Source organism: Anas acuta, chromosome 11 (assembly GCF_963932015.1).
Source record: "Anas acuta chromosome 11, bAnaAcu1.1, whole genome shotgun sequence".
Classification (NCBI taxonomy): domain Eukaryota; kingdom Metazoa; phylum Chordata; class Aves; order Anseriformes; family Anatidae; genus Anas; species Anas acuta.
In genome coordinates, this window is record NC_088989.1 from 14,465,635 (window position 1) to 14,488,426 (window position 22,792).

Below are 22,792 nucleotides of genomic sequence, written 5' to 3' on the forward strand. Positions count from 1 at the left end.
CCTGTCTGCTGGAAAAAGTAGCTGGAGAAGGCAGAATAATGCTGGAGATTTCCTGCATTTGTAAAAAAAAAAAAACAGAACCTTGACAAAAACAGCTGCTATCTTAAATGTTGCTGAATCGAACCAAGCAATTCCTAATAGTTTCTGTTTGCAGGCAGTTATAAATACAAGAGAACTTTCTGGGAAGCCCTGTTGTGTGTTGGTCCCCGGTCAAGTTGAATGCTCGGCACTGAGTTTGCTGGGAGCAGTGACTTCCACATTTTCACCTGGACTTAATGTGTAGCCCCGCAGAGATGGCCTTACCAGCTGGGTAGCACAGCACGGATTGGAAAGACAGATCCCATCATTTGTTTAGCTGGAGCTGAGCATTTTAACATTTATTAACCAGCCTTCCCAGTTATAAGTGCGTTCCACAGCTGGTGGTGCTCCGCTGAGGGTCAGGAGCAACTGGACCTCGGGCAGGTGTTGGGATTGGAAAAATCATGTAAATTCATACAGCCTCAGTGAAAGAAGATAAATGCCAAATGTTGCATCAGCGGACTTGGGTTAAATAGATTGTTGTTTTATTCTATGGTGGACTAATAGCCCTGTTAAAAGGTTAAGTGGACAAGCCTCGATCCCATTTTGTGACAAAAGGACTCTCCTTTCCTCCGTTAAACATTTTTATGCTAATAAAAATGCACATGCACATACAACATTTCCACGTCTTTGAGGCAGAAAGGATTACCAGGGCTGCAACCTTTCCGTCTGCTGCCAGGTTTTTGTTTCTTGGTCTGTGCAAACCCAGCAATTTGCTCTCCTAGCCTGACATGAGGGGCTCCTGCAGAAGTTGGCTGGCGCAGCAAGCTGCCCGCCTCGGCTGCATGCAGGGACAGGGACCTGCATGCAGGTCTCTCTCCTTCGCTGCAGCCAGTGCAAAGCCTCTGCTCAAGGGTCAGGACATGCTGCTGGGGCATTGCTCTGTCAGCGCCTCGTAGGGGTGCCTCTCCAGGACCTGAGGGCATCTGCGCCTGAAGAAGCGATGCTTTAAATGCGTGTCGGTAACTTACTGCTCTGCTTCCAGCAAATCCCAGCATTTGGTGTTCTGCTCACATCCTGGGGCAAACCCCAGGAAGCTGGCAGAAAGAGAAGGGTTTTTAGTAAGCTCTTGGGACAGGAAGACATGTGCGTTATTGCAAAGGAGCGTAGCGGTGCTGTGCAGCGCGCTCTGCGCGGGCTGACCCGAGCTCCCTTCGTGGGTGCTTGCAGTGCTGTAGTTGCCTTCATGTGGACAGCACGCAGCATGGTGTGAGCCCAAATTGCTGCTGATGGCTGCATTTGGTGCATTTTGGAACTGGAAGTCCACCCAAAGTTTCCATCTGTATTGGACAGGAAAATTTCTTCAACATCTGTGACTTGGTACAACAACAGCAGCTAGTGACATTGGTAGCGGTTTTATTTCTTTGTTAGAGAAGCATCAAACTATTTTGCCTATATGTAGTCGATATTCTGGGCTTTGCAGGGCTGTCTTGGAGAGATTTAGAGTGTGCTAAGAGTGCTGAGCTAAGGGATCTGTGGCTGATAGCGGCTTTCACAGGAAAGAAAACTAGAATTGTGTTTTGCTAGTCATGGGACAGCATTTAAAATGGCTTGAGAAAATCGACATTCCACCATAAACTGGAGCTAGTGAGATGTCTCACACTTTGTCTTTTGTTCGCAGACGGTCAGACACTAGGGAAGCATGTGCTTGTGAAGTACTTTGCTTACAGAGCTGATGGCTGGAAAATCTGTAAATGCTGGGCTTTCAACTGACGGTGACTAAAGAGAAGACTGAAGGACAAGAAACGTCTTAAACCCTGTCCTGACTCTGCAAGGCTTAGAGAACCTGGAGCTTGCCCCAAACCTAGCGACCTGGAGACCCCTTCTTGGAAGAGCAGGATCCCTGCTATGGCTCCCAGCAGGGAGAATGGCAGGAGGATGAGGCTCAAGAAGAGAAAGAAGGCATAAAAGCAAGTATGCAGAATGCTGTGCTTCCCAAGCAAAGAACTGGAGAGCGTGGCCATCCTCACTGAAAGCTGCATATGGGCCCTCTGGTGCTGTGTGCACAGAAAAACAGCAAAACAGAAGAAGCATGCACAGAAGAACAGGAGCTTAGAGAAGTGCGGTTGTGGTTGTTGAATCATAAAACACACAAGGAGCAAGAATTGTGCTCCATGTGGCTGGTTAGCCAGGGGGGCTGGTTTTGTGCCTGCTGTGCACGGCGTGGATGGAGTGAAACAATCCTGGACAGGGGAAAGGAGAGCGAGCAGCGCCTCGGCAGCAGCCCTGTGAGGTTCAAGCGAGTTGTTTGTCCGGATGTCACCGAGGTGGTTGTGCAGACTTCTGCTGATCCGTGAACTTTAAATGATTCCTTACCGTCACAGATCTTCTACTGTCAAAAGGTATCTTCTACTGAAGGCTGTTCTAAATATTTGCTTGCTTTTGCCTCTTTCAGTCCTGGTTTTGAGGATGAGATTTTTCAGAGGGCAAATGCCTCCTGCTGACGTGCTGTGCCTGTAGCTGGCAGTGTCCTGCTGAAAGGGCAGTGGGCTACCTGGCCTTGGCAATTTCCCCAAAAAGAATGTGGCTGTTCCCAGGAAACACTGACCTCTAATTCAGGAGATTTGGGTGTTTCTGTACTGTTCGTGTGTTGTTGCAAGCGAGGGAATGAAACCTGCACTGAGCAGCCTTGTAGCTGATTGCTTGAAAGTTTCCTTCAGTGCTGGAGATGTTGGTTCTGATTGACAGATTTGCTTTCTGGGTATCTTTCTTTTGTCTTGTGCTGAAAATACTAACAAAAGGAGTTGGCAGCTACTGTGATACGAACCTCACCGCTATACCTGTAATGAGTTGTGTAAAAATGGTCACGGGAAATCAAGTACTGCACATGCGAGTGGACTGAAAATAAAGTTGGCTCCTACCTAAAGTAGTTTGTTATGTTGGGTTCTGGTTGTGCTTTATAATTCTGTTGAACAAATTCTACTGCTTAAATACAAGGCTGACAGGAGAAAGCTTGTTTCAGAAGAAACACTTCAAAAGAAGCTGTCATCCTAGAAGGTCCTATGGGATTTTTGGCTCTCTTATCGGTGACCGTTAGCAGGGGCTCTGTCGGGCTGGAGTCCCTTTGTCCTTGCAGAGTGTGAACATGTCCTCATGAGGGCTTGTGTTCTCCGCAGAGCTTATCTCCTCAGTGAGACCCCACGCAGCTGCATTTCAGCCAGCTTCGATCTGTGGCCATGTCGATAAGGCGTGTGGTGAGGGAGCACCCGCTGTGTGCAGGTCCCTGATCCCAGCGTGTCCCCCTTCTCCCGTGGCACCCCAGCCCCATCGTGCAGCCAGTGAGGCAGCTGGTGCCTTGTCATGACTGCCTGCAGTGATGTTAGATTAGGGAAAAGAGTTGTTTTTTTTTTTTTTTTTTTCTAAAAAAAAAAAAGCCATGAAGCTGCCTTTCCCAGCCTGGGACCACGTGCCAGATCACCCCAGCAGTGATACTGGGCTCACTGGTGTGCTGTTGGTGCACACCTTCCTGCCCGTGAAGGAAGAGTCTCTCCACCCAGCTAATTGTGTCATAGGAGATAGATACAGATCTTAACTACAGAAAAGCTTTTACGATGAACTCGTGCATTAGTAAGATGAATTGGGAATAATCACTGAAGGGGTCACTGTGCACAAGGAAGCGTAAGCACTCCTGGTTGTTTCCTATTTCTAACTGCACGCCGAGAAAGGCTGCTGCTGCTGGGCACTCGCCTGCCCCTGCTTTGTGCTGAGTGTTGTTCCTTCCGAATGGGTTTCGGACAGGAGGGTGTAGCAGAGGGCTGCTTTTGTCCCGCGTGGTTTCTCTGCTGAAATGCCAGCAAGAATCTCCGCTGCGAACACTGGGCCTAATCAGAAGCTGTGCTGAGCAGGGCATGGCTAAACCACAGGCATGAGTCTGACAACAAAGAATTTGTTGTAGAAAGCCTTAGATGAAGTGCGTATGCTTTGTCTCCTCATAAGGAATATGTAATTAGTATATCTGTGAAGTAGGAAAGCACAGGTATATATGTGTGAATCCTCCCCTCCCCACTCCAGGGTATGCTCCCAGGATAACTAAAAGGACCTTTTCTTTTGGTCCTGCTTTGGCAGAAGATTTTCTCAGTGGCTGAGCTGAAGGTTTCAGATGCTGAAGAACTTCTTCCCCTGCTCTGACAGAGCTCTGCAGCAGGTTTCCTGCCTGCCTCTGTGGAGTGAGGCTCCCCCTGTGCAGGCACCGGGTTTTGAAGGAGATTTTGCTGGATGCCTTTGCATGAAGGAATGTGCTGAAACCTGATCCCTTCTGTAGCTTCTTCCCTGGTCCCTAGGAGTATCGCATGTCCCCGTTGTCTCATGCGCCTTTGTTTTAAAATAATATTAAGCCTCAGACACCAGCTGATTTACTTTAATTCAACATCCAACTTATGTTTGATTTCTTTTCATATTCAAGTGAGCCATCTGGCTTTAATGAACTGTAACTGTTTTTAATGCTGCCTCCAGTTGCTAACATCTGAATATTTCATGTGCTGAAAGGAGGTTTGAAATGCAGAAGTGAGACTGAAGAGTCCAAAGTATTTCCAAATCAGCTTTGTTCCAGCGGCACTTGAGTTCCCCTCCCCTCGAGGTTTATCAAAAGGTAATCTTTGGGGTGCCAAACTGCAAGCATCAGCCATGGTGGCTGCTAATTGCAAGTATTCTCAATGTTGTGTACATAAAATACCAGTGCTGCTTATGAAATCCTGAATAACCACCCAACTTGGTCAGAATATCAATCAACTTCAACAGGAGCTGCCAGGATTTGGCATCTTCTAAATAAACAGCCTCTTAATTTTTGGGGGTGTTTAAATATTTCCTCATTGTAAACAACAACAACAACAAACTAGTTTTACGTCTTGTAGTTTAGTTCTAGAAGTTAACTGGGAGCTGGATACCATAAATGAACAATATCTTAATTTCAGTTAAATTTCAAGGGTACTTTGCCAGGGTTTTACTGATAGAAACCTGTGATACATCCCCAAATTTGCTGGGCTTTGTGCTTCACTAGTTTTTTTCACAGCATTGCCTTTGTTTCGGCTTAGCAGAGTGCCAGCTGATAGAATTCCTATAGGTCATTACCAAGAAATACTTTGATTAATGATACAAAGTGTGTTGGTTGGGTCTTCACTGTGTGCCAAGCATCATGCAGGTTACCAGCAACCTAATCTTCTAGTGCTAGAAGTTTAGATCAAATCTGTCTGCAGAGGGAAACCACCTTCAGCAAGGGCGCTCATGGCTTTGGCTTTCCTGCACAGTGCTGTCCTGAGAGCATGGAAGGCAGGTACGTAAGAAACAGGTGGTGGTTGTTGGAAATTGCTTTATTTCTCTTAAACTCTGCTTAATTTCTCAGTAAATTGCTCATAGAGACAAAGCAGAATTGGGAGTCAACTGATAGCTTTGTGTGTCCAAACCCAGACTTTGTGAGCTGGGGAAGAGCAGGTTGGGAGCAGTACAGCAAAAACTGGCAGCTGAGCTCTGTCCAGTAGCATTCCTGAAACTGTAAAGAATAAAGCTGTATAAATATCTTGTACGTGGTAGGATTTTGTCACAGAATGCCCCATTTGAAAGGAGCTCTTAATGAGATACTCGGGCTTGCACGTGCACAGATTTTTGTTCCTCACTTGGTAATGGACATTTTCAAGTTGTTGGTTCCAGAGAACTTCCTACACCACTGAGCAGTGTCGATGGATATTTCTCCGTTCTGTTCCAGTTTTTGTTTTACTTTTGTGTGTGTGAAGCTCACGGTATTGCATGCAGGAAAGCCCAGCTGGGCCTCTCAGTGTTTTGCATTGCAGTTCCCTGAAATTCATGCCAAAAACAAGCTCGGTCTACAGAGCAGCTTCGGCATCTCCCTTTGAGTTAACACCTGACTGGAGTTTGGTTGGACCTGCGGCCATCTAGCAACCTGGACACTCCACCATCACGCTCAGCACAACAGCATTTGTAGCCTGCTACACTCAAGTGTTTCACAATTACACCACAGAAATCCTCCACTTACAGGGATTGTCCTGCTCTGCTCTGCGCTGGGCGGCCTCACCTCGAGCACTGTGTGCAGTTCTGGGCACCACAGCACAAAAAGGACGTGAAACTGTTGGAGAGTGTCCAGAGGAGGGCTACAAGATGGTGAAGGGCCTAGACGGGAAGACGTATGAGGAGCGGCTGAGGGCACTGGGCCTGTTCAGCCTGGAGAAGAGGAGGCTGAGGCCTCACCATGGCCTGCAGCTTCTTCATGAGGGGGAGTGGAGGGGCAGGCGCTGATCTGTTCTCTCTGATGACTAGCGATGGGACCCCTGGGAATGGTGTCAAGCTGTGACAGGGGAGGTTCAGGCTGGACATCAGGAAGAGGTTCTTCACTGAGAGGGTGGTTGCACACTGGCAAAGGCTTCCCAGGGACGTAGTCATGGCACTGAGCCTGTTGGAGTTTAAGAAGCATTTGGACTGTGCACTTAGTCACGTGGTCTGAATTTTTGGGTAGACCTGTGTGGAGCTAGGAGCTGGACTCGATGATCCTTATGGGTCCCTTCCAACTTGGGATATTTTATGATTCTACTTTTGGAGAGGTTTTTTCTTCCCCTTTGGTTTTCTTTCCAAGTTCTCTGCATCGAAACGAGGGAGATGCATCCTTAAGAACTTGCTTTGCACACAGACCCTGAGAGCCTGAAGATACTGCTATCACAAGCGACAGTGCCACTGCCCCTTCCGTCCCCGAGCCTGGCGTTACGGGAGCTGCCTTCTCTGGTCACCCTGATAGACTGCTGAGCGATGGGGCGGGCGAGCTGGCCTCCTCAACTTCCCTTTCACAGAGCTGCTTCTTCAAAACACTTCAATTTTTAACAAGCAGACAAATTTTCAAAGGAAAAAACATGCTGTTAGATTTTTTTTTTCAGACCAGCTGTAATTCACAGTCTGCTTATTTGAATGACAATACAAATGAAACTGCAGCCTGCGTAAAGCTGCCTGAAGTCTGCAAGCAGTTGTAGTTGGATGGAAAATGATCTTTAGTCACTGATAGCTACCTTGTGTCCAGTCCAGTTACAGCTTCAGAAGGGAAATCACAGTGGCACCTCTAAAAGGTGAATCTTTCACCGTGCAGAATCTTTCACCTATTTGTGGTGCTCATTTTGAAGGAAGGTTTTGGTTCCATCTGCTAGGCTACTTGTGGTTTTTAGGGATTTGCCCATGCTATAGCAGGGGGAAAATTACTGTTGTTTTCTTTCTTTTTAAACCTTGGAAAAAAACAACCAACCAACCTCTCTAGGGATTATCAAGTAGTGTTCATAGACACGCCAGGTGTACACAACTCAGGACAATTTAAGACTTGCAGATGTTTGAGGCTTCTGTCTTGTAAACCATAGTTACTCAAAATGTGTTTGGGTGAGAAATGCAGCCTTTGTTTTTAAAAGTTTCCATCATTTCTGGTACATTGTTTAAAAAGGAAAACAAGGTGCTTCCCAGGCGTTCAACAGAAATGCAAAGGACATTTGAAGATATTTTTTTTAATGATTTTTAAGCTAATAATTTGTTTCCAGGGCTAAATGCCCAGGTGTAAAAACCACTTGTATTGGGTTAGACCTGTCCTTTTTCAGTTTCTACAAGTAATAATGAAATGATGATTTAATTGCTCATAGGAATTGCAGTAACGGTTTGAAAGCTATGGCTTCTAATGACAAAATGTTTCGGAGCGTATTTCTGCCATCTGTACTGTGTTTGCTTTAACCTGATAACTTCAAAACAGGTTATTTTTGCCCGGTGTGCATCAAGAGCAAGAATAGCTTCAGCCTGTGAGACCCAGTGTGTGTGCACATGTGTGTGTAGTGAATCCATGGTGCAAAAACCAACCACCTTTGGGGTATTTCTCGTTTTTTACATGTGCCATTCTGGCATGTTCTGCAGAACGATAGCTTCTGGATTAGGGCTAACATGGGAAGATGTTAAATGCTTCAGCCATCTATGCTTGTACGGCTTCTCTGTTTGTAGGGTGGGTTTGTCAAAACAGACTGCGCGTTTCTTCTTGTCCTGCTGTCACCAAAACAATTCGGGGCTCTATTGGCAAAGAGGAGTATTAGATTGGAGAGGGGCTGTGTTCGTTGGAGATACTGAGATTTTTCTCACAAATTTTCTGAGACAAGATCTTTTTTGAAGCTATTTTATTCGTGATTGCAATGGTGGGTGTCCTGTAAGTAAGAGCGCACAGTAAAAGTTTTATCATAACCTTATATTCCCTCTTACCGGACACCTGATTTCTCCCCTGTTTCCTTACTGGCTGAGTACGACAGGTTCCCAACCTACTCGACGCATTTTTATACCACATATGTACAATGTGATTTGACCAACCGTTAATTCCTCCTCTTCCTTTTTTTTTTTTTTTTTTTCCTTCTTCCCTTGTGACCAGAGGGCCCGTGATTTTTGGTTTTACTGATTTTGTACTGCTCATCTTGTTCTTCTTAGCTAGCCTCCTTATTCTGGGACAGTGGGACCTTCCCCTTATCTGCTTAACATACTCCCCACTGCTGTGCCACTTAATCACTTTTGAATATGCAAGGTTAGTGGAATTTTCCACTGTAAAACCACCTTCTATTGCAAAAACACAACTTTGTTTCTCACAACTCCCCCCTCTTCTTTTCTTACTCCTATTGTTGTTTTTGCACCTCTTCACATCCCCCACTCTTGAGTTTTTCCAACATCAGGGTGCGATATTCTTCTTCAGATGTCACAGGGAATGACAGATACACGATGCCATTATTATTACAATGCCAACAAATAGTTGTGTGAGCTAATTCCGTTCAGGTAATCACGAAGTTCATTTCTCCCAAATGTTTCTAAATCCCCAGGAAGTGTCATCTTGAGCTACTCTATGTAGGATCTTGTAGTTTTTTTTTCCCCAAATATTTTTAAGATCAGTTAAATTCGTCCCATTTTATCTATATACATACAGCAACTAGCACTAATTACAATGCACACTCCTCCTTGTGAGGTTAGCAATAAATCTAATGCCGTTCGATTCTGGAGTACTATTTTTGCAAACTTGTTACCTCCTTTTGTAGTACCTGGACTGCATCCAGAGTGCTATTTTCTAGTTCTTCAATTATAGCCAAGATATCTACAATAGCATTTTCTAATTCACTCATCCCTAACTTCTTGTTTTGTTTTGTTTTCAGGATCTCTTCTTGAATGTCGTGGCTGCCAGCAGGATTGAAAGTGGGAGGCAACTCATGACCACCAAACTGTGACAGCCTCGGATCCCCCTGCTTCTGGCTGCTTGGCATAACCACTGGGCTACTGTGGAGATGAATGGAGAACAGCAGTATGATGCAGGTAATAGAGTGGTGGAGCTCTGGGGCTAAAGGGTCTCAAAATACTTGGCAAGCAAAGTGGGGCAAGCTCAAATTTTAGTTACTGCGGGTTACATTCTGACTACTAAGCTTAAGTTTGGTATCGCTCTGTTTCAAAAGCAAGGTGTATCATTGGCTTAAAGGAGAACAAAATCCGACCCACCCTAGTAATTATGTTTCTAAGAAGCTGTGTCTTTCCCCTTCGTGATGCCAGCATAAGATGAGCTTATCGCTACTATTTTAAGGCATTTGCCTGTCAAAGTGGTTAATGTTATCTTGTTCTGTCCTCGTGTGCCTTCATGTTGCTCTTAATATTCTCACAGGGTTGTGCTGCTGGTTTAAGGAGTCAGATAATCGAAGCCGTGTGGTGCTGTTGTAATCTGTCCTGGTTTTCTGATCTTCCTTGCTGCTCCCTTTGATGGGCTTGGGACATCAGCTCCTAACCCGCTGCAGAGTGGTATATTATGACACATTAGCTCAGGTTTTGGTTCATCTTGAAGCACCAGGCTGAGGAGAATGTCTGTCTGGGACGGCTGGGGATACTAGCAGCTTTCTGAAACAGAGTTCTTAGGTTGTATGCACAGGGACCATCTGTTTTCCTGACTTCAATGCCAGTTTGTTCCTTCTCCTGAGAAAGTCCCTACCCACAGTGCAGTGTTGGGACAGTTAATGAGAAGTACATTTCTATTTGTAGTTACCAACATAAACCATTTGGTTAGGATTTTGCAGAGTATTATTTTCCTTTGATACTTGTCTGACAAGCAGCCCTTCTCGCAGGACAATTCACAGTTGGTAATTTTTGTACCTCTACTTTATGGAAGTCTGATTGCTGTGTTACTGACAAAATGTTAAACATGATTTTAATCTACAGTGTTTTTGGCAGAATGTTAACACCTGCTATCTGATGCTGAAACGGGCTTTTTGATTATTAATTATAGCCAATCACTCAGGTTGTTGTCAACATTATATTCTCAAATAAGCAAAAAAAGCAGCATGCACAAGTATGCAGAATGTCTCCAGGCACATGCAAATGCAGTTTCCTTTGCTACTGGGAAGTGCTAACTTCTGTCAGGTTGTGTACAGTAAGGAGATGTATATGTGGTCAGCAGCAAGGCGTTCACAGGCTGATGGCACACAGATCTGTACTAAAACCTATATTGAATTGCTTCCATTTTCCTCTAAAAGTAGCAGAGGTCACCCAGTCCTCTCTGCCTGCGTACAGAATTGCCATGAAGGGCTCCCTGTTTCTTGTAATTGCTGAACAGGTATTGTCCTGAGCATCCTTTTAGTGTCTGGTTTGAGTACAGGTGGCTGTGAAAAGCAGATGATAACTGAAGAGAGCTTTACTTGCTCAGTGCGAAGGCAGTTTCCAGCAAATGCTCACCACGTAAGCATAAGCACAGTGTTTTGGTGTTGCACCTTTGGCTAGTGTTTTCTGCAGTGACCAGTCTTAGACCAGTCCCAACCCCTACTGGAATGTTCACTCCCTCCTTTGACTGGTGCCATGCTTCCAGCTGATGACTTTTAGCAGGTTTTGGAGATTCCACTGTCTTTCTGTGGGAAAGACAACTTTCATTCTTGTCACAGTCTTCCTCAGCTGATGAAATTCTAACCTGTCTTTATTTATTCATAGCCTTGCAGCTAGTATAGAAGGCAAAGATTAACTGTTACTAAAATCAGATTTAAATACATCTAAGTTTCAGCGTGAGAAACCTTTAGATTAGCTTTAACTGAAGGTCTTTTAGACTTCGATGTGATGTACTTAAATGTCCAATGTGACTCTTTTCAACTCAATCACATTAAAGATACATGAAAGTTATTTGCACTGAGAGTTTAACTCCAGTCCAAAGATCAAGACAGTCTGGTGTAGGCTGCTTCCACTGTAGGTATATTTAAGTGCTCATGCCCTTAATATTCCACTACCGTCTTGTAGTGGAATATTAAGTATTCCAATTCAGTATTCTTCCTCTACATGTATGTGTCAGAGAGCAACAGGATATAATTCATATTTAAGTCCAGAAAGGAAGAGTAGATGTTGAAAATAATGCTAGTAGAAATAGTGATAAATAGGAAGGGGTGTACATACCCAGGAAACTTTGAATATTCTTATCATTTTCGGACCTTCAGAGTGAGTGTGCATTCTCCTCAGAAGCTCTGTAGGACACCTCTCAGATTTTACTTTACAAATATGATAGCTTGATTTGAAAGTCTTCCTCAAAAAAACTAGTTGTATGGCGAGGCCACAGGGATAAGAATCACACCTGGTTTCTCTCCCTGCCTGTGCCAAGGTTGTGCTTTGCCACTGAACTAGTGTGTGCTTCAATCTCCTGCCTAACATAGAAGAATATGTCCTGTTCCGTAGTGGAAAGCAGAGCTTGTTTAGGACTCACAAGCAATTAAGGATATGGAGAGGAAGAGAGAACATACATACATGTACTCAGCTACAGCACTACTTAACAAACTGTGCTTTAAGATTAAATGGATAAAACACATTTTTGCTTGTTGTCATCCGTCACCCTAATCTACAAGTTTTCTCACAGTAGAATTGAGTTGCTGGTGTAAATAGAAGAGGTTTGCTGGGCAGTTTGAACTCGGATTGATTTGGATGTTTAATACAGATGTACGGCCCCTCAGGAATGCAGCTTCATTAAACTGGTCCTCTGCGTATCCCAGCATCTGCTAACCCAGCACAACGGAGCTGTGCAGTAGGGCCTGCCACAATCTGGCAGTGGACCCGATCAAAGATGTGATTTAAAGAGGGCCATGCTCCGCTGCAAGCATCCTACCAGTGAAAGCAGAAAAGCAACTGGATTCTGACTCCAAGCTTTCCAGCACGTGAGTTGCTGGAGAGCGTGTGCTTTGCCCCACTTTTGGAGTGTTTCTGCAGTTGGATGTAGAAAAATAGGTAGTGGATTTCTGAGATTTTTCTCATTTTCTGTAGTCCTACCATGTGGCTATTCCATAACTAAAACACAATTCTCGCTCTGTGAAACACCGTGGAGTGTTTTTGCTGGGAGCTGGATCCAACGAGCTGGTCGTGTTCCACGTTGATTTGGCGAGCACAGCACTGAGTGAGTCGATATCCCATAGCTTGACAAGGCCATCAGCTGGGCCTGCCTCCTCAGACTAGTTTCAAGAGAAGCTCTGGGTGTGCTGGTCAGGTTTGGCCATCGAGGGGTACGAAGCGATCCAAGCCCTTCTCCCCACATCGCAGACCTAGAAGGAAACAGCTCTTTGAGGTAGGAAAACACACGGGTTGCAGGGCTTGGGGATTAGCGGCGTGAAAAGGACCTGGGATAGCTCTGATCAGTTTGGGAACTGGTTTTGACCCTACTTAGAGGCAAAAGGGTAGCAGGAGCGGCATTCAAGCAGGCTTTCTGGGAGCTCCTTGTGGCAATTAAGTGGCAACATAAGTTACTAATTGACCCTTTCAGTGTGTTAAGTGACCTGTGCCTCATTTAAGGAGCTTAACTGCCCCTCAGACAGCTATCTGATGATCCCGCCTTACTGAAGGCTCGGCAAGGCAGGAGCCGTCCCGGCAGTACTCCCAGCTGAATCTGCCTGGCTCTCCAGCATGCTAAACCTCACTGAGCGGTCGCTTTGCTTTGCTTCTCTCCTAGCAGAGCAGTATGCTTAGACATCGCAGCGCAGGGCTTGGGGGGCTGGATGGGAGCCGGGCTGTTGCTGTTGTCCAGCAGCCTTGTGCTAAGGAGGAAAAGGGCGAGCGGTGCAAAGTCCGAGCAAGTTGGTTCTGAGGCTTGCCTGACCATAAATGTTCTGTTCAAGCTGATGTTTCTTCCCACTTTGGCTCACCAGCTGTAAACTTAACCATTTTGATGGCTGTGTTAAAGTAAAATGTTGTTTTAATGAGTTGAGAAGCCTTACTTTGTTTTTTCAATGTGGTTATATTTTCCTTCGAATGACTTGCAGCCAAAACTTGGCTCAGCTGCACCCTAGTTTGCAAACTGCTGTGTTCTGCAACTTACCCTCTCTACTCCGTCAAAATATGTTAAACCAAGGTACCTGCTTTTGAGTTACTTGCTTTTGTCCTTTTCCAAGTCTGTTTCTGCAGTAAGTTCAAAATTATCCTCTAAAATTGGTGATGATCCTCAAGCTCCAAATTTTTTGAGCTCTCAGGCTTGTGAAAGGCCAATAGAAGCAGCTCTGTTGGTTTAAAAATAGCAAAATGAAAGTGGAATCGGGAGCAAATGAGCTGCTTTTAAAACAGATACTGTCATCATCAAACAAAAGTTATCTGAAGGTGCATTTTTAAATTTGGGGAAACATTCCTAGAATTCCAATGAAAAGTCAAAGATGAGCTTAACGTTCATTTGAAGAGAAAATGAACACACCATACCCTGAGAATTTAGGGGTTTTTTAGATGATTTAGATGATTTTTAGATGATTTAAAGTAGCTCAGACTTCTGGGCAAATATTTGCCCCCCTCTATTCAAGGAATAAGAAGTGTCGTGAAGCATTCTTAGCAGATTTTCAGCATGCCCGTGGCTCTGATTTGGGAATGTGAAAGCATTTCATCCTTTTTTTTTTTTTTTTGGGACACTTAATGTTTCCTACTCACATTACTGCTCCTCGAAAGAAGAGTTGGCACCTATCCTAAGAGTGAGAGCATCGGGAACATTAGCATCGTGTAACCTTTGCTGAGCTCTCCCCACACTTTGGCCACACTCGGATTTCTATGTTCCCATGTAAATGTGGCCCCAAGTTTCCTGGTACAGAGAGATGAGCATCTCTCATCTTCATTTACAAAGACAGCTGTGGTTTGACTGTAGAACCAGTCTAAAAGTGAAGCCTCCCTTGTCATCCCGCCCTGTGCCTGCAGGGAAAAAAAAAAAAAACTGGGGCTGTGCAGTGAACAAAACTGGGGAGTAAAATCCAAACTGTTCTGGTTGCAGTGACTTCCCAGGAACGTGGATTACACGTTAGAGAAAAAGGGGAATGGGAAAGAGAGCAGGGAAGTGAGCCAAGCACTGAAGGGGAGACCATGGGTGGAGGGACAGATGTGATAATGCTGATAGAAAATATGACTAAATTGTAGAGTGTGGCTCACACTACAGCTGCTCTCTTCCCTGACAGCATGAGTGAGTGCACAACTATGGCTTGAGTGGTTTTAGCCCGTTCTGGTTTAAATACATCCAGAAATGAGGTTTTCTTGCTCTGAAGAAGCTGTTGCACCTTAAGAGCTGGTATTTTAAGTGACTAATTTGAAGGCTCTTGATTTCACTTGTGTCTGGAGCTGCTTTTCTTAGAACTACCGTGAATCCTTCTCTGTGCTTTTGGCATCTTATAACACTGAAATAAATACTTGCTTTTTTTTTTTTTTAAGAGGGGAGTCTTATCTGTTTCCTGGATGTTTTTTTTAATTGAATCCACTGAAGGTCTGGTGTGCCCAGAACTTTTAGTCCCTTCCTAAATATTTATTGATACAAACACAGGGCTTATGCCTGTAGATTTATAAACAATTTATGCTTAACCAGAATACTCAGGCTCTCGCTATTTGTCAGACTGAATCCAACTTACAGTGCCCTTCACATACAAGAAAAGGTGAAATAGCATTGTTTGTGTGTTGAAATGCATGACTGGAGTTCATTGCATGCTTACATAGTCAGTCATTCAGAAGTGATCTTTGCTGGAGTTCTTGATAGGCCAAAACTTTAGCCAACGGGTTGCTGGATAGAAGATGTTTGGCTTCTCTTCCAGATGCTGGTTCCGGTGTGGAAGAAATGGAATTCAATTGGGATGAGTATCTAGAAGACACAGGAGCAATCGCAGCCCCTCATGGATCTTTTAAACATGTGAGTAAGGGATTGTGTCATTACTTACCATTTCCTACATCATTTTTTTATACACTGAATGTTTAGGGTTGATGAGTTGATGCACTGAAATCTGGAAGACTAACTAAAATCACGTTTCCTAGAGTAATGAGAAATGTGGAATTTCTTTTTTTTATTACTTGTTGTCGTCATCTTGTTTGTACATAGCACAGGATAATCCCATCCTCATGTACTGGAAGTTAAGGGGTCCCTTGTCGTTTCTGCACCAGAGGATAAGCTTGTTTTTTCTCATGAAGACTGAACTGGCCAGCATCTTCTCTTTGGGGATTTCTACTAGTAAACTGCTGTGGAGTAGCTGCGCTTCAGAGAATGGTGCTGTATAGTTCTCGAACAGCAGAATTCAGATGTGCTCTCACAGGAAGTTTTAATGATGGTTCTCGAGGAGGCCAAGGAGAAAACAATATCTCTGTTGAACACTTGACTTTAATAGTTAGAAAACTGATGAGGATTGCAAGGCTTAGTGAATGGGATGAAGTCTAGATAAGCCCTTGGATGCTTTAAGTCCTTTGTTGGTAAACTTCAGAACTGCACTGTCACATTGGATGACAATTGAAGTGTGGCTTGCTGTACTAGGACATCAGGGAAAGCGAGCTGCAAAATATTAAAGAATCTATTAAAATACAGCAGTTATGTTATTGGCAAAGATCCACAGTAAATGTAGGCTCTGCAGAGACCCTTCCATACACTATAATTTTAAGTTCTTTGCTGAGTATAAGCTTTCAGGTGTCACGTTTGTGGAGGGGAGAGACCTTACAATTGTTTTTGTTTCTTAGTTTACGAATGTTCTAGCAGGAGCAAGCTTACTTAGCAGTGGTGCTTGCACAGCCCACATTGAGGAGTGGCATCAAGTTGGAGCAGTGGCCTTTTGTAGCAGCAGCAAGAGGTGCTGCCTGCCTGCTCCTTTGGTGTGCCTTGCCTTGCTTGATCTCCATTAAAAGAAGCCTGCTCACAGCTCAGACATTATACAAACAAATTGTGATGCCAGCCTTTTAGTAGTGGCCAGCTGTATTAACGTGACAGCTCGGTTTTGTTAATCAGCAGGAGACCACCTTGGGTGACTTTGGTACCCCTGCACGCCACCCTTTGCCCTCTCAGCCTGGCCAAACAAGAGGTCTGACCACTGTGGCTGTGGTCAATACAATTAGGTTAAAAAAAAATATCCACGTTTTTAATTGTCATTATCCCTTACACGTGTAGAACACCTCAGGGCTTTGCTTGTTTAAGCGATAACCGCTGGGGAGAGTGCTTTAGGGAGCGAGTGTGGACAAAGCAGTGTCACCCAGTCCTTTCTGCTGCCTTGGGTGCCCTCTTGTGGGCAAATCCAAGGAGGAGCAGGGCTGGGCTGGCCCATCTCTGCACACGGATGCAGGCAGGAGAGCTGCAGGGGGCACGTGGAGGAGCAGGGAAATAGATGGCTGCGGGTTAAAGCAGAAGGGGAACTGTCAGGCGCTGGTGAGCAGAGTTCCCCTAGAATTTGTCCAGAGGCCAGTTTTGATGTTCTCCATAATATGATTGGCAAAAAGAAAATTGTTTTAAGTTAATGCTGACACAGAACTGACAAGCAGGGAAGGGAGGGTATTTACAGCAGTCACATCCCCTAGATCTTGCTGTTCGACGGTGCAAGGTCACATGTTCAGCATTTCTGCTGTAAAAGCGTTAGTGTAGTTCCAGGATACATCAGGGGAGAGATTTTCAGCAGAGGGCATCCAGGCACTGATGTCTCTGCTAGAGACTGGTGGTCCTCGCAGCTCGGTCTGTGCAGTGTGTGTTGCTTGGCATGAAGAACAGATTTCTATAATCTAGATTCAGGAGAGCTGGGAGGGAGCTTTTGTGCTCTCAGAAAAGCAGAGTAGGAAAAAAATAAGTTGAAGAATAATGCTGGCACAAGAAAATAAATTTTAAATGGAAGCTTAAGGTTTTTGTTTGGTTCTTTTGAAATGCTGGAATAGTGAGACTGTGACTGGCCTTCCACTATGAGCAGTGGATGAGAAATGCCTCGCCCACATCGTAGGGAGAGTACATGCACAAGTCAGGAAAACATAACCCATAATAACCCAGCCTGTGTTAGCAAAGAACTAGTCTTGCAAATGGGAGCTTATATTAATTTTGAATGTTCCGCTGTTGCTATGAGCAAGACACATTGCAAAATGTATGCTGCTTTCTCAAATCAAACATGGTCTAATGTTTAATTTGTTTGCGCTTTAAAAATTAAACAATACTGAGATCCAAGGGATTGTTTTGCTTACAATCTAGTAGGAGGCAGAGTTTAGGAACCCAGAGTTGCAGTGGATGCCAGTGCTGTTATCCCACCCTATGTCTAAGTAAACTTTCTTTGGAACCGTTTAATGCTCTACTTGAATGCCCTTCTTCAACTTGTATGTGTGTGCAAATATGTATTACAAAATAAGTTAGTGCTCAGCATTGACTGAGGATATGTGCTTGCTGTGTGTTCTTGCATGCTTTTAATAACATTTTCTCTGTTCTTTAGCATTCTCTTCCTGAGCTGAATCAGATTTCCCTGGTCCAAGCACAAAGGGCCACAAAGTAGGGGATGGTACTTGATGGGAAGGAGTGCCTGGGGATCAGGGTGCCTAAGCTGAGCTGTCGCCAGGTGCTCGGTGGAGCTCTCAGCTTGCCAGATGTGCAGCAGCAAGCTGCTGCTCTTGAACGCATTGCTCTGAAGAAAATGTTGACAGAGCTCCTGCACAGCATCTCCTGCTAGCTAGCCTGCCCAGTGATCCAGCCTAAAGGAAGGAAGTTTTGTGCTTTAAACCTCTGTGGTGTCGTCTTGCCCAGCTGCCAGAAGAGGGTGCTAACTTCTTGGTCTCTGCTGTATCCACCCGCAGCATACATGACAGCGTTTGAAAAATGTACCTGACTTCAGGGAAAGCTCCATCTGTTGCTGTTGGTTTCCTTGAATACAGTTCTCTATGCCACGAGGCTTAGCTGAAAGTTCAGGTAGAGAGAGCTGTGCAGGTTTCCTAGTTCCTTGGGCCTTGTGTTGCTCATGACCTGTCTCTTGGGAATTGAAATCCAAAGTCTTTAATAATATCTCTTCAGCAAGGCAATTGCCTTTTCAAAGAGATTACCTCTGTAATACTGCTTCAGAAAGACTTGCAGCTATTGGGTCCCGCTGATTTGTTTTTATGAAGGGGATTCTCTAAGTGAGGGTTATCAACCTAAAGGATGTGAACAGTTAACAACAGAGGCATATGCTTTTTGTTCTGATGTTGTTCTCTTAGTTTTATTTTTAGCAAACCAGTATGTGCTGGCTGATGAGACTATAATAGCTGTGGCAGTTACTGAACCGTCAGCACAGAACTGGTAATAAATAACCCAGAAAACATCTACCACATCTGCATCGTACTGAAAGCCTTTCTTGCAGTTAATTCAAAGAGGAAATGGAACTTGGGACCATTAAAGAAAGAAAAAGCCAGTTACATTTGGCCGAGAGCAGGGAATTGACATGTTAGTTGTTTAATAAAGACTGAGGCTACGACATTAAGCGTAGCTTGGAAATACTTCGTAGTGGGAGCAGGGCAGGATCCTTCTGTCCTTGCAGGAGTCTTTGAGCTGGCAGAAACTAGGAATGCAAGGAACTTAATGTTTTGCCTTCCCTTCTGAAGTTCACATCTCAATATCTGAGTACCGTGCAGTTGGATTCCTCTCCTTCACAGAGCACATGCACAGCGTGTATACGCTATTTGGCACTCAGCTATTGCCAAGACGTAAGCTTACTGAAAAACTGCATACTGTTTTTGTTAATCTGTGCAATTTATGTAACTGTGTCACACACAGGATTATTTAAATTCTTTAACAGAGACATTAAAAGTCCTTGTTCTGCAATTTCGGCAGGTTTGTGCCTTCTTAAACAAGCACAGTATCAGAGAGCGGCATCACTAAAAAGCAGGTGTATATACTTTAAGTAGGCTCTTTGTGCAAAGAGGTCGGAAGAAAAAGTTTAACACAAAAAGTCAAGGTTGTGCTGCTGAGTTTGACTTTTAGCCCTGTCTAGCTGGACAGCCCAGCTGTGAGTTGGAAAGCCTTTCTGTGATGGGGGAGGTACTGTCTGGGACAGGAAGATGCATTGCAGGGTATTAATTGAAGGTTGAAAAGTACTCTGAAGTGTGGAGGAGATTTCATTAATGCTGATTCTGTGTGCAGTCTAATTTGGGTCCCATAACATGATGAAGATGTTTCTCCAAAGAGGCTGGATGGCATTTGGCTTGCTAATGATTATGTCTAAATTGCTCTCCCTGTTGTTCCATCAAGTTTTCTGGGAGGTGCTCAGGTGTGATGATCTTTCTCTTCAGGTGGATACAAGTTTGCAGAATGGTTTTGCCCCTGGTATGAAGCTAGAAGTAGCTGTCAAGTCCGACCAGAACACCTACTGGGTAGCCACCATCATTACTACCTGTGGGCAGCTGCTCCTGTTGCGCTACGATGGTTACGGAGAAGATCGCAAGGCTGACTTTTGGTGCGATATCATGACAGCTGATTTACACCCCATCGGCTGGTGTGAGCAAAACAAGAAGATTCTCAAAGTGCCTGAAGGTAATGCCTCCATGTGCAGAAGAGGGAGTGTGACAAGGTGGGGTTATCTGCTGTTTTTTCCCGAAATCCCATGGCTTACTCTCTCTGGATTTTGCTCTTGCACCAGAGAGAGTTGTTAGCTTAATTTCGGAATTGGACTTAGATTTACACAGAGACTTGTGGTTATCTTAATCATCACCCTCCAAATCCTGCTGGCTTTGTCATTTCCTTTACAGAATGTTTTTTTGTTTTATTTCTTCTTTTGAGGTGTTACTGATGAGCATGTGGCAGCTTCTTCTGAATCACACAGCACAGTAGTGTGGTAATGTCTTGTTGCCCAAATGATATTTAACTGGCAGGAAGTATCACAGTTTTTCTTCCTCATTTTTCACTAGGTATCAAGGACAAGATACCTGACCAGGAGGAATTCCTTCAGCGAGTACTGAAAGGAGCATGCAGTGCTCCTGCTAATCTGCTGGAGGGCGTAAGTGTTTGAATGTGCTGCATCTTGGTTTTTGTCTTGCTTTTGCCTTTTGTTATTAAAGGAACTCCTATTAAGATTGTCAGTTCAACACCTCTTTTTTTATTTTTTATTTTTATTTAGGAGACATTGTAGTATGATGCTGAACATAGAATTCCACTCTGTAGTGTTTCCTGTTTACAGTATTTTATTTTGATAGTGTTGTGTTTAAACATATCTTTCACTGCAGGCTTGGACTGTCTGTGCTATTTATTAATTCTCTCAGAAGAAAGACCTGTTTTCAAATTCCCTTAGGTTTCAGTCTTCCTCCTATTCTGGTCCTCCTTCATATGGCTCTAGGGAAATTATCCTTTATTTATCTGGCATTCAGGCTGTTCCCTGTCTGAGCTGACTCCTTTCACTAATTTTTTGTTTTTACTAGCGGGCAGATTATAGTTTCACTTAATCTTGTAACATTGCAAGTTAAATCATTCTCTGCAATTAGAATGATACTTGATCACTTAATTATCAATGTCTGGTGGTAAAGTGCACAAAATTTTTATCTTTGTATGCCAGATGAGTCAGTTTTTAAAAGGAATTAATTCATGTTTGCTCCAAACCTGGTATATATAAGGAATAATACTTCTGAAAGCAATAGACAGCATTTAAGTGAAACGCGTGACTGTATCTACAGGCAGTACAGGAGTTCTGATACAAGCACCAGTGATTCTAAATGCTGGTTTCTGTTGTCCTGTGTTAGTAAGGGACATGTTTTTCTTTACTTTTGTGTTGATACTTGATTTATTCAAAATAAATGTGTATAAAGGACAGAACAAAAGTGGAAATACAGGATTTGGAAGTTGTTGTTGTTGTACAGAATAATTTCTTTTATGTTCTTGTTATTCTCTTTCTGCAGCTTCACAGAGGGAAAAATCCATTGGATCTAATTGCACCAGGCTCCCGACTAGAACTGCAAAACTTCCGGGATTCCCTGGAAGCCTGGATTGTCAATGTGGTAGAAAATGTTGGTGGGAGACTTAAATTGCGATACGAGGGGCTGGAGGATTCTGACAAGTTTGACCAGTGGATATTCTACCTGGACCCTTTCCTTCATCAAGTAGGGTGGGCGACTCAGAATGGATATAACCTGCAGCCACCTTTAGGTACTTCAAAACTTATATCTTTTATATGGTGAGCAATGTTTGAGAATACTCCTGCTACTTTGGTGCCCTGAATCTGCATTCTGGATGTATAAATGGTCACATAATCAGTGTGTGATCTGCCAGTGTATCTAGTGAAATGTAAGTGAAAACACCAGTAAAAAGTCCTACAAGACTTTTCACCCACTCGTGTAAATGTTGCTAAATGGTTTTGCCTGTCAAAACATTCCACCTATTTGTGGAAGGGGAGGAGCTGAGGAAGGGGCCTTTACAATTATTTTTGGTAGGTTTGTGTTCCTGTATGTGGGGAGGTACTGCTCAATGGCAGCTTTTGCTGTTGAGACTGGAAATCCAGTAGGTTTCTTAAGGGTCTATCTAAAGAGGTGCTGAGTGGATATGGAAATATTCCTGTAAATGGGTGCCCAGAGAATTAATTTGTGGAAGAGGGGCAGAGAGCAGGACAGATTTCCATGTTTCCCAGGCATATCAGGATGGGTGGGTGGTAGCTTTTCTTGGTCATCAGAGAAGTGGGGCCTAAAATGGCTGAAACACAAATGGATTGATTATAAGCGGAGCGGTGATGTAATGTTTCCTGATGAGGAGAAACCTTGGGATAAAACTGGAAAATGGTGAGTGTTTACTCTAAAGCCTTTCTGTAAAGGCAGACGTACATGCAAGGTGCTGGTATGATCTGAGCCGTTAGTTGTGGAAGTCCAAGTCTTTCAGAACGAGTGTTTTTTTTTTGTTGTTTTTTTTTTTTGTGTGTGGTTTTCCCTTTACTGATAAGAAGAAATCATGCTGAGGAAACCCAAACTATTTCCGTTGAAAGGACTGAGCATGGTGGCTTTGCTCATGCTAGACCAGCCTCTGCTGAAATGAGGACAGCGAGTAGGCACACACCAAGTCACTGGCACAAACTAGATGAGTGGATTCCACAGCACCATCTGAATGAATAATGTCTATTAAAAATGTTAGGTTCTGACTTTTTAGGCTTGTTTCCTTTTTGTGTTGATATAAGAGCCTTTGATATATTCACAGACCTGGCATCAGGGATCCTTTGTGCATGATCCTAGTAAAAGTAATTCCCTCGCTATCAGAGAGGTGTGTGATGTGCAATTGAAGATGCTGAAAGAGTAACTTATACATCTGAGACAGACACGTGGAACATTTCTTCAGCCTTCCGCTTGCTTAAGCCTAAAACAAACTAACATTGTCCGGCTAGGACTGTCTTCTGGTCATGCATTCCTCCAGATGTTTTCCTCAGGGTTGATGTGACTGTCATTTTCTCAGAAAGACCAGACTGGGCAGTACATAGGTGATACAGTAGTGCCTGACTTCAGTCCCATTTTGTAACATATGCAAAATCTTAACAAACAGTAGGTTTTTAAG

At 44.0% G+C, this 22,792-nt stretch overlaps 1 protein-coding gene across 4 annotated transcripts in view; it reads left to right on the forward strand.

Moving 5' to 3' along the window:
- SFMBT1 (Scm like with four mbt domains 1) overlaps positions 1-22,792 on the forward strand; it is an 84,715-nt gene that overhangs the window by 37,696 nt on the left and 24,227 nt on the right. For 3 of the 4 annotated variants that reach the window (XM_068695111.1, XM_068695110.1, XM_068695113.1), the window contains exons 2-6: positions 9,225-9,381; positions 15,117-15,211; positions 19,564-19,804; positions 20,179-20,267; positions 21,160-21,406. In XM_068695111.1, the coding sequence (XP_068551212.1) occupies positions 9,354-9,381; positions 15,117-15,211; positions 19,564-19,804; positions 20,179-20,267; positions 21,160-21,406 (700 nt within the window). In that variant the 5' untranslated portion in view covers positions 9,225-9,353. Of the gene's footprint in view, positions 1-6,405; positions 8,609-9,224; positions 9,382-15,116; positions 15,212-19,563; positions 19,805-20,178; positions 20,268-21,159; positions 21,407-22,792 lie in introns of those variants that run through there. The other variant, XM_068695112.1, reaches the window with a different exon arrangement.